This window comes from Eurosta solidaginis, chromosome 5, assembly GCF_040869045.1.
Source record: "Eurosta solidaginis isolate ZX-2024a chromosome 5, ASM4086904v1, whole genome shotgun sequence".
In the NCBI taxonomy this organism is placed as follows: domain Eukaryota; kingdom Metazoa; phylum Arthropoda; class Insecta; order Diptera; family Tephritidae; genus Eurosta; species Eurosta solidaginis.
Window position 1 is genome coordinate 99670580 of NC_090323.1, and position 12765 is coordinate 99683344.

The 12765-nt window shown below is 35.6% G+C and overlaps 1 protein-coding gene across 1 annotated transcript; it reads left to right on the forward strand.

Moving 5' to 3' along the window:
- The first annotated feature begins 6229 nt into the window (after positions 1-6229).
- On the forward strand, positions 6230-6772 carry LOC137251753 (uncharacterized). The gene is made up of 3 exons (XM_067786560.1): positions 6230-6362; positions 6416-6554; positions 6705-6772. The coding sequence occupies exons 1-3, from the start codon at positions 6234-6236 to the stop codon at positions 6743-6745; spliced, it is 309 nt and encodes a 102-aa protein (XP_067642661.1). The 5' UTR covers positions 6230-6233; the 3' UTR covers positions 6746-6772.
- Positions 6773-12765: the final 5993 nt, after the last annotated feature.

Below are 12765 nucleotides of genomic sequence, written 5' to 3' on the forward strand. Positions count from 1 at the left end.
CTAAACTGGGGTAAATATACTGCGAGTTGTGTTGCTCGGTCTTCGCTAGAGTTGTGCCTTTTCGTTCATTTCAGAGATTCGGTTCTTTCGTTCTTTTTCTGATGAACGAACAAGTTCTCCTTTTTGTTCATCTGTTCCTTTTTTTCAAGCAAATTTATTCACTGCTGCTCACTCCCACGAAAAAAGTCAATAAGTATAGATGGGGGTGTGTATGCAGCAATGCCTTGTGGAGGTATATTTAAATGTGCTATGAATAAATAATTTTTCTAAGCAGGGTCGCCCCTCGGCAGTGTTTGGCAAGCGCTCCGGGTGTATTTCTGCCATGAAAAGCTCTCAGTGAAAACTCATCTGCCTTGCAGATGCCGTTGGGAGTCGGCATAAAATCATGTAGGTCCCGTCCGGCCAATTTGTAGGGAAAATCAAGAGGAGCACGACGCAAATTGGAAGAGAAGCTCGGCCTTAGATCTCTTCGGAGGTTATCGCGCCTCACATTTATTTATTTATTTATGAATAAATAAGTTAATACATATCCATTTATATAATTAACTTCAAAAAAAGTTACAAATTTCGGAAGATCCAGGAAGTTGAAAGAGTACAGACACAAATTGTCAATATGAACTCGTCAAGTTTAATAAATGTAATAATTATTTTCTTGCAAAGGATGTTTTTCATAAATAGTCCACACATATCTTTTTATAGCAGTGCCACACATACATATTTTTAATGTAAGAGGCATCATCGACATTCTTGTTTACTGTAAAATTCTACGTACATATGTATGTATGAATGTACAATGTTCGCGAACGAGAAGAGAGAAAGAACAAATATAACCGAAATCGAAGATCTAGTTCACTTGGTCAGTTGAGAGACCCGGACCATTGAACAAGTTCAGAACGAAACGACCCAACTCTAGTCTTCGCACAAGTTTCAAAGACGACATTGAAGCCAGCACAGCAGAAATGCTTTACGGAACAACACTCCGGTTACCAGGGGCATTCTTCATCGACGTATAAATGAATACACCGAGAGGCTAAAAATCCAGAGCTTCATAAATGGCATACGAGATGTGAAACGAAACGAGCTACATATGCGAATCCCAAACTAACATTTGCTGAAACGGTATCGCATGCACTGACTCAGGAAACAGCCTCATTTTTGAGTAAGCTAGCGTACAAAGCTTATCGCGTGGAAGTGGAAAGGCCAGACTGGGTAGACATAATCTTGGAAGCACTGAAGGGGTTACAAGAGGAAAATGCCCGGGGTATGAAGTGTTTCAATTGCCGTAACCCAAGTCACATTGCACGTCATTGCAGTACCGGTCCTGGTAGTTCCAACTTGGGTGGGCGTAAACGCAAAGCGGGAGGAGATGAGCAAGAGCGTGCCAGATGTAAAAATCGATAGTTAGCTCCAGCTGTTGAATGTCCTGTGATATCTGTCTCGAAAATTATGAGAAAATCGAGTAGTCCTAACGTCAGGGGAAATGTGGATGGCAAAGAACGTGTACTGACTGTTAGATACGGGCGCATCTCATTCCTTGATCCGATCTGATTTGGTCAACAGGAGCCATTACCTGGAGCAAGATTGCGTACGATTACTGGCGAGTATAACCAAGTCCAGGGAGAAGTGTTATGTGAAGTCTTAATTGGGTAGGTCATGGTTCTACACAAGTTCGTTGTGGCAGAGATCGTTGATGAAGTCAAATTGAGAGTGGATTTCTTAGTTGACTATGACATCAGGATCGATATACAGAGAAGGACTATGCAGTATAAGAAGAAGGACGTGCCACTTAACTTCAGCTTTGAGCAAGGGTTCAGCAGTAAGCGAGTGCTGGTGGAAAAGACTCGAAAAAGAACACGAAAGTCAAAGGTAAAGGTTGATTAATAGAATGGGCCAAATAATGCGAAATGAAAAGTACCTGCGAGAGAAACACTGACATTGACAAACCAAATGGACGCACAAAAACGAAGGAAAGAATTTCTCATAAAGAATGCAAGGGTGGTTTCAAGTCAGGGCGCACTACTGTTGGGAAACGTCGGAACGATAGTGATTATGTGAAGCCAATCCGCCAAGAGCAAGCTCTACAAAGTAGTTCATTGGCCAAACAACAGAGTGCGAAGCAACGATCCAGGATAATGAGTATTAAGATGAAACGCAGGTACGATGAGCACAATAATTCGGAAGATTCCTTGGAGGGAGATTTGGTACTGTTATACAACCCTCACCGGCGGAAAGGTGTTCCATCCAAATTTCGGTGCATTTGGGAAGGCCCGTACATAGTTGTAAAGAAGATCAGTGATACCATCTACCGCATACAAACCATTGGGAAACCGCGAAATAGGAGAGTGATACATTTGGAAATGCTAGCTGTGTTTAGATCAGGAAATTTGTCTTGACTTGTGTTCACATAACCAAATTAATCATTATGTCTATACATATGTCCATGCAAGCAGCGGAGAAGAACGCACAAAAACATGCATATATCTGAGATACTCTCAAAAGTTGGCAATAATTTGAGCAATTATCACTCACATATACACGCGCATATGAGAAGCTATACACGTGCATCTCTAGTTATAATTTTATAGCTAGTAACTAAGTAAATTCTGGAAAGGCCTAGATGTATGGAACGAAGAAATTGAAGAGTATAAAAGAGCGCTATCTAAGCAATCAGCATTGAGTTTGATTTAAGCACGCTATCTGTCGAGAAGTAGTAGTATTGTGAAGTACTTGAATAAAGGCCATTTTGCAATATTTAATAGTGGAGTTATTTATTCAACAGTTTAGCGATTCGAACGTTAGTATAAGGTTGCAGATAAGCGGAATTGCACTAAATTCGTTGCAATATTTACAGCGTTTTTCGCAAATAATTTTCATACTTTTTCTGAAATTTTCATGTTTGTAATCTGCCCCGGCCCAGCTCACAAATTAGTAATTGCTTATTTGAGGCTGGAGACGCGAGACAGCTTACAGAATGGCAAATTGTCTCAAAAGTGATTTTCCCACCAAATAGTCTCTAATAGTGACTAGAGACGGCTTACTGAATTCAGCTGTATGAATCCTCGATAACTCAATGGAACGTTCCTAATGTACAAGTAACTATCGATAATTTTGAGGGTGTGTTTGGATTAGTGTACCAGTGTAGTGCTGCTGTCCATTGTAAATCCTACCAAGTAGCGCAAGTAACAGCTGAAAACATCGCTGAAAAGTCACACATTCACACGCACAGTGCTCGACTAAGTTTCAAAAAAAACTTTAAGATTATTTAGCTTAAATTTTAAGATGAGATTATCCTTACCAATTGATGTATATATAGAATATAAAAGGCGTATTTGTTGTTAAATAAGCTTTTTATTATACTAAATTTTTTATCAATTTTTTTAAACTTTCCTTTAGCAATTTCATGAGCTTTTATAGCATTTTCGTGCATTTAAATACAACCATGTGCTTGTATGTTTTGACATTACATTTCATACACGTTCGTATTTGCCATTCTCATTGTTTCTAAATTTGTAAACAATGGCTGCAGTTAGCCGGTGTGCTTTTTCGGAAAAATTTATTATTTTTGTGAAATTTTATACTTAATCTGTGGTATTGTGGTGGTCAAAAAGGTTTTATGCAACAATACTTTGCCTCACAACGCGACAATGTATTTCGTAATGTCGAAGTACTTATACGTATATTGTGGCGAATTATAGCATCACTATGTTGTTAGTAAATAAAGGTTGTGTCTCTGCCACTCTTGTGTACATGAACAAATCAATCATCATTTACATACATACATACATACAAGGCATATCATAGATACCTTATAGGGTCCAAACACGATAACACGATGCGTCTTACTCACGAGTACTTCTTGATGTGGTATGTAAATTCATTAGTTGTGTTGGAGGAAATACGTCCACGACATATTGTTTAACGCTTCTCCTAATATTAGGCTTAATAATGTTGAGGCAACTCTTCCCCTCGTATAACTTCGTTGTTTTCTTTTGTTGAAGAGTAACGTCAGAGCTAAATATCCGAAACTGAATCAGCCAAAACTTCCATTGTATTTAGAGTGGGTCGGACGTAGAATAATAGGGGGACTCATGAAAGCATATAAACTTATAAGGTGTAAAATTATATCCATTTACACACGCTGTTATATGAACGCACCTAGTAATACTCTTGATAAACTTGATTGTTTATCAGCTGTATTATTGCCAAACAAAATTTTTTTGATTGTTATACAAATTAAAAAATGCCAAGATTAAGTGAAAAATCAAAACTAGAACGCCTTTACTTGCTGATGTTGGAGATTTCTGATGAAAATGCCTGCTGTAATGTCTGCAAGGTTGCATTCCTTTGAGTTTACCGCGTTTACACAATGAAATGTGCGCGTAAATTTATACAAATTGTGTAAATGATTTTTCATACAAAATTTGACAGCTCGTTTACGCACTAGATAAATTTATACGTTTACACACTTTATAAGGCATTTATACGGTTACACGAGTCCCCCTAATATTTTATGTAGCATCAAATTCCCAGCTTCCAGTTCTGATTGCAATGGGGCTAATAGTAGATAATAACCCTGTATTAAGCTCCTTAATGCTTCACTGAATATTTGCACACATGTGTAGTATGATGATATGATTTGTATTCCATTTCCTCGCGTTCTCGTGTGGATATTCTGTACCATGGTATAGTAACTGGATTGAATAAATGTACAATTCTATTAAGACTTACATTTTATCATCAAATGAATCTTCATCATCTAAAATGTCTGCCTCTAATTCAGCAACTTTATCCTTTTTACGTTTCTCCAAATACTTTCGACGTGAATGGACGCGCAGCTGTGACAGAATTTTGTCTCCATCTTCATGATCACGCTTTAGTCGCTTTGCAGCCTCTTCGACAGATTTACGACTATAGCTGGATTCCAATACTTTCCATGTTTTACACTCATCTCTCTTCTTCAATCAAGCCCAAAAATACACAAAACGTTTGGCAAAGAGCGTTTAGATATGTTTAAATTAGAGTTGATCGATAAGAACGTTAAATTTTTCCGATACATTTACGAGGAAAAAACGTTTAGCTAAACAATTATCCATTAAAATAAAAGACATTTGCACAAAACATGTCTTGTATTTTGTATGAAAAACTATAGAACAGCATTTCAGCTGTTCGCTTAAGGGTCAACTGGGACGTAGTTTCGCAGAACGAAGCAATTTTGAACTCGTGAATGCGCAATTTAGTAAAGTGATTTGTGCACTAATCAAAATACCACAAATAAAACCCAGGTATCGCATTCACCAGTTCCAAATTGCTTCGTTCTGCGCAAGTACGTCACAGTTGACTTGAACGAACAGCCGAAATGCCTTTTTTATTGCAAAAAACAAGAGCATGTTTTTGTGTAAATTTATTTTATTTTAATTGATAATTTAATTGTTTAGCTAAAATGTTTTTAACCTTAAATGCATCGGAGAAATGTATCATTCTTATCGGTCAACTATAATTTGAACATATATAAACAAATATCGCCGAAACTTCGCTCACAATTCACAGCATTATACATGTGATAGATCCTAGATTTGCCAAGCAAAATAATTTTAATTCTCGTACTGGTATGGAATCATTAATGGTTGTACCGATTTCTAAAGCATCAGTAAATCAGCGTGCAGGACGTGCTGGACGCATTGCGACAGGAAAATGTTTTCGCCTCTATACTGCTTGGGCTTACAAACTAATACTGTACCAGAGATACAGGGCATAAATCTTGGAAATGCTGTCCTTATGCTTAAAGCACTTGGTATAAATGATCTAATTCACTTTGACTTTTTAGATCCACCGCCATATTAAACGCTTGTCTTAGCTTAAGAACAATTATACGCTTTGTGTGCTCTCAACCATCATGGTGAACTAACGAAATTGGGTAGACGTATGGCCGAATTTCCAGTTGATCGAATGATGGGTAAAATGCTATTGGCTAGTGAGAAGTAGTAGAAGTTTGGAAAAATTTCATTCCGAGTTTGAAATGTAACTAACCAATACGTATAATTTAGTTTGATTTCATACTCGGAATTCCATACTTTGTAACCAGGATTATTAAATTTGAATTCCGTAATTTTAGGTACAAATGTTCCGAAGAATTGGTATCAATTGCTGCGATGCTTTCTGTGAATAACGCAACATTCTATCGTCTAAAAGATAAAATCATACATGCCGGTATAGATCGTAAGAACTTCAATCATATGCATGGTGATTATTTGAGTTTGTTGCAAGTTTATAATCAATGGCTTGATACAGATTATAGCACGCAATGGTGCAAAATTATATTCAATATCGTTTATCCATTTAAAGAGGATCTAATAGAGCATCAAGTAAAATACAGCACAATTTAAAAAATTAAAAACTTAATATCTCATCTTTTCAGATTTTAATAGTTGTGGCTGGTTTTACAAATCGTTTTTACACAACCCAGACGTGTAGCTGCCATGTGAGTTGCAGCGCCTACAGCTCAGAAATGGGAGAGGAATTGGGAAATGAAGTTGGCTACAGTACGAACAAAATCGGTATGTGTTGTTCGATATTATACCCAGCTTTTGCATGTGACTTTTCCGTCTACAGTGTCCTCTAAGAATAGCTGTTAGGATTCTTAGGTTATCTTTTGAGGGGCCTATTAATGCCCTATACACTTTTAATAACCACGTTAATTTTTACAGAACGCGAGATTGAAGGACACCATCCGAATAGCACCGGATAAATTTCGTTTGGAATTGGTGGAGGGACGGGATCAAACAATAATTCAATCTATGTGTATGTGAAATTACTAAACTTGCATTTTATTTTAACAGGTTTTATTAAATTTGGGTCTCTGCAGAGGGATGTCGCTTTCCATACGTACATACCCTTGGATTCTTTGATGATATATTAATACCGCCATCTGCATTACAACATCATTCCCGGTTCGAGGAATCTGAACAAGCTTGGGTATGGAATATCTACTAGAAGATGGTGCTAAGCATGATTTATTCGTGGATATAAGAGAACCAATCGAATTTCGTGTTTTACTGGGAATTTTCGAAGAAAATTTAGCAATTGGACCACCAAAAATCAGACACACAACAATCAGGTTCAGCAGCGGGTACATCCGCCGGACAACCAGCATCTACACAACAAACAGAAATAAAGACTCCATACCGGATAGCGGTGTGTGTAAAAAGATGTAGATATATTAATAATCATAACATGTATCAAATTTATTTTAGGCTGCTATTAATGAATATGGGCTGGGTGTCTTATTTTGGTGGGATCAGCAGAATCAGAAAATTCATCTGTTTATTACTAATTTAAGTTTAATTAAATAGTAATATAAGTTTCGTCCACTTTGTTTACTTCTGTATTCGAAATTATGTATAGTATGATTAATTAAATTCGTAGACTTACAAATAAATGGATGATATTGTTAAGAACCTTTAATATCTTATCTTACATACATAGCTTACAAAACGTTGATTTTTTGTTTACAAGTAAATAATAAAAATATTGCCATTAAAAATAAATTATAAATAAGACTATTTATTTGAGTAAAAGGGTTAAGCTTTGTTTTCACTATGTCAAAACCACTGTCATCAAATACTGACTTAACTGTCCCCATGGCGATTTGGTGTCAAATGTGTTTTCATTACATATTAAAAACTGGCATGAAGTCGATATAGCAGTGTGTGCCAACGGCTGTCATCAAATTGTGGTGTCAGTCGATTTACATCCAATTTTCACCACTGACGCCACACGTTAAGTAAATATTTTTGACAGCCTATCAGCTGATACATTCTTTTGAACAAAAGACAAAAAAAATAAAACAGAAGAGGTGCGAAAGTTAACTAAATTTTGTAAAAGCCAATCAAATAATTAATTCAAATAAACAAATTCGGAAAAATAAACAAATGGTGATAGCTGCTGCGACTCTTTGTTTTGTGACAAGCCTAAGGGCATGGACAAGAAAGCGGAACAAGCTAAGGAAGCAGAATCAGTGGTGGGTTAGGCCAGGGCTTCGGGATAGAGGAACGTGTGGGTTCTACACTGCGTTCTAAGCTATTCGTGCGGGATCCAGAATGGTGTAACAGTTTTTTGAGGATGACTCTGGAGGGCTTTGACTTTCTTGTTGAGCGCATAACCCGATACGTTTACAAAGCTAATACAAAGTTCCGGGAAGCTATCTCGGTACAGGAAAAGTTGGCAGTAACTTTACGTTACTTGGCAACAGGAGATAGCTTTTCCAGCCTGATGACTGTTTTCCTGTTGGGAAAAACTACCACCCATCATGCAATACGTGAGAGATATCGTGCTATTTTTGAAGCTTTGAAAGGCGACTTTTTAAAAGTGGGTATTTGATTTCTTTGATGAGACACAAATGTTGACATAATTTACTTATATACTGTAAAAATATTCAATTTTTTGTTAAAATTTGACTTTTAAACAATTGTTTTTTAAAAGTGGGCGTGTTCTTCATCCGATTTTGCTAATTTTTATTTAGCGCATATATAGTAATAGGAGTAACGTTCCTGCCAAATTTCATCATGACACCTTCAACGACTGCCAAATTACAGCTTGCAAAACTTTTAAGTTACCTTCTTTTAAAAGTGGGTGGTGCCACGCCCATTGTCCAAAATTTTACTAATATTTTATTCCGCGTCGTAAGGTCAACCCACCTAGCAAGTTTCATCCCTTTAGCCGTCTTTTGTAATGAATTATCGCACTTTTTCGGGAATTTTCGAAGAAAATTTAGCAATTGGACAACCAAAAATCAGACACACAACAATCAAGTTCAGCAGCGGGTACATCCGCCGGACAACCAGCATCTACACAACAAACAGAAATAAAGACTCCATACCGGATAGCGGTGTGTGTAAAAAGATGTAGATATATTAATAATCATAACATGTATCAAATTTATTTTAGGCTGCTATTAATGAATATGGGCTGGGTGTCTTATTTTGGTGGGATCAGCAGAATCAGAAAATTCATCTGTTTATTACTAATTTAAGTTTAATTAAATAGTAATATAAGTTTCGTCCACTTTGTTTAATTCTGTATTCGAAATTATGTATAGTATGATTAATTAAATTCGTAGACTTACAAATAAATGGATGATATTGTTAAGAACCTTTAATATCTTATCTTACATACATAGCTTACAAAACGTTGATTTTTTGTTTACAAGTAAATAATAAAAATATTGGCATTAAAAATAAATTATATAATAAGATTTTTTATTTAAATAAATGTATTTAAACTTATTTAGAATCTCTAAGTCCTTTTCTCGAAGCTGAGTCACTTTACACTGGAATTGGAAGCTATTTCTTAGCCACTACTGCATCCTTCGGAAAATGGAAAAATTTCCCTTTCTTTTCACTGGTTTTCTTGTTGCTGTTATCACACCCAAACACACCACAACGCATTATTAATATAATTATTTAATTAAAATTTAAATATACTTATATAGAAGTGCGGCTAAATGAAAATGAGCAATTCTTACGTCACAAAACCGTGATCTGATGTTTACATGCGGAATGCGCATCTTCTGATGTGAATTGTGTGAAAATACATCCTCAAAATCAAAGATGTCTTGATACGCAACTCTTCCTTTTTTGCGCTCTCACGAGGGATTTATCTCAAATTTGTGCTGGCAACAATCACAGTTAAATCCCCCGCGACAGCTGAAGCGGGTGCCGGAACAAAAAAAGTGCCAGTTAAAACGAAAACGGGCCAAAAATTTCGGTAAACTTTAGTTTGACCTACAACTGTAGAATAGCGTTCAAAAATTATGGGAAAAGGTATAAAAGTACTTGTTTTATTGTAAATATTATTAGTTCGAAGGCGGAGGGTAAATATTATTTCCCATTCAAAAGTTATCGCTAAAAACAAGTTTTGTAAATATGAAGTCCTGATGCAACCAGTCCATTTTGGTCACAGAACTTGGAACGTCAGACATGTAGGATAAGCCCTATCCATTAAATAATGTTAACTATTTTATCATAGGTCAGATTTACTGAAATTTCTAAAGAATATATGGTTTTCACTGTGAGTTATATGCGTTACAGTATTTTACTAATTAATTTAATAAAAATGTAAATTTTACTTGGATTTGTTTATATTTGACTCTAACTAGTCGTATTATTATAAAATAAGTTCAAAGAAATGAATGTTTTACGACTATCATTTTATTAGATGATTGAAAATATAATCGCCGAAATGTATGTCAAAAATCCCCATATTCAGATCTATTAATTTTTGTTTGGAGTGGCATCATTGACAAAAATGTGCATTTTGACAGCGCTCTCTCGCAACAAAGAGTTGCAAATTCATTCATCTATGCTCAAGGTTGTCGATAGTTCCTTGTACATTAGGACCGTTTTATTGAATTATCGACGCCTAGCTCGCCATCAAATCTCAGTGGAACGATCTGGATCAACTTAATGAGAGCTGATAGCACTAATATAAAATATCTGCTTTGTTGAACATAAGAAGAAGAAACGTACACTAAAATTTAAGATACTGATAGAATTATTAACGTTTAAATAGTTTCGCACGTAAACAAACTATTACATTTTCTTCTAGTTGTTTACTCTTTCTGTGGTTTTCTATTAAATATGGCGAAATTTTTTATGTATACACAATTTATTTTAGTACTACCATGCCTCAATTTTATGGTTGACTCATCGCATCAGCTGATTTAATTTTTTTTCATTTGACTGGAGAAGAGATTGTCAAAAGGAGATGGAAAACTCAAAATGAAACCAACACATTTACAGCATATTCTTATTACTCATAAAAGCTGCTCAGTTTTATGTTTTCATTCCATTCCATTCGTCCAACTTAGGGATGGACCTATTTTCGGCTCCTAAATCAGTTTCAGTGCCAGCGAGTGCTTGGTGAGACGTTTGTGTGTTTTGGGGTGTTAGGGAAGTAAAAAAATACATTGGAAATAACGTACGCTTCGTCTCAAACGATATTCATCGCAAGAAGGTATTGTGGATAAGTTCGAGTGTGTTGACTTCTTTCTGACAGGCACCCACTTAAGTTAGCATAACGGGAAAATATGGGTTGCCATTGTAGTTTCGGTTGAATACGGTCAGTTAGGGTTTTGTGGAGGGACGTAAAAGATTGAAACAGGGTTTATATAGTCACAAAAGTGTTGCTCCTGTTACACAGCATTTTAATTTTTTTCATGACGAAAATTTTTCAGTTGAGAGTTATTGATTTTCATTGAAAATTTAATTTAATACACGAGGTTACTCCTCTAAATGTAAAAAGCATAGAAAACGTTGAGTTTTTCAAATTATTGTGAAACAGTTTTTAAACACAACAACAAAGTATATCGGTAAAATATTTTCAATGATTTCGGAATTTCTGTACCCAAGTTCATTATATTTGTGTAATACAATAATCTGGTAACAGCATTTTTAAATGAAAAAACAACAATGTTACAAGTCACAAATCACACACAGAAGATTGCGCATTCACGAGTTCAAAATTGCTTCATTCTGCACATCTAAATCACACTTGACTGCTTGAGCGAATGAAAGAGAGAGAGAAAAAAAGAAGAGCTAAAGGAAAATGACGTATAAATTGCCCATAAAGAACAGCTGATCTTTTGTTTAATGTCGCAATTCGCAAACTTGTTTGTGTGATTTTTGGGTACAAGTGTGGCGCTTTATATTTTGTTAAATTTTTCTAGACTTTTTTGACTCTAATTTAATTAAATTTGGCAATGTTCGTATGTTTCCGCATTGCTGGAGGCTAAAAGTCTTCTATTATTTATATTTCCGTTCAAATATATGCAACTATTTCAACTGTAAAGGGCCAATTACTCCTACTTAGCATAGATTTGACTTGAGAACTGTCCCTTACAGTTCTGTTAAATGAACATTGCATGTTACTGATTACTCAAAACTTAGCAACACTTAACTTGACTTAGAAGTCTGCTTAATTTTGATTTTCCATGTAAGTTCTAAGTGACGTTTACATTTTGAGATGCCATTTCTTTGTTTCCATGTCATTTTGACATTTGGCATATAATTTGACATTTATTGATTACGATGCCACTTTGTGTGCGCTAAGTGGAGTATAATCGTATCTAAGTTTCCAAGTTTACGCCAAGTCAAGTCTATGCTAAATATCAGTAAAGGGCTCTTAAATACTACAAAGTTCTATTAAACTATCAAATGCAACTCAGCTTAAAGTACTCGTACGTACCAAAAATGCAACTCTAGACCTGAGATTGGCAAGATGGTTGCGGAAACTCTAAAAAACTGAAATAAAAATATTCTCTCTCAACCTCGAAAACCAATTCGCAAATTTTGTTGCAATAGTACGAAAACAAGAACATACATTTTTTGGCAAGAAATACGAAAAACGGAATAAACATAGACTGAAGTCGACCTTATGTTAAGCAGCGCATTATTGACATTCATTTCGCCTTCACATACATTTAATTAAATGCAAGCCGATTCATTTTGCAATATATACATACAAGTATTTAAAAAAGTATTTTTTAAGTAGTAGCATTAGAGGAAGTGGTAGTAGAAGAACGTACTAATGCACGTTTCGTATACAATCGTGGGAAAACGAAACCCTTTTCAGATTTGTTAGCAGTGTTGCCGTGAGCCTAGAAAGAAATTTATCAGTTTACAAATAAAAAAATATACCAATCGCATAAACAACGACTAATTTTACAAGTTTTATTATTGTTTAGGCAGGATGCCTAACTTTTCCGCACCT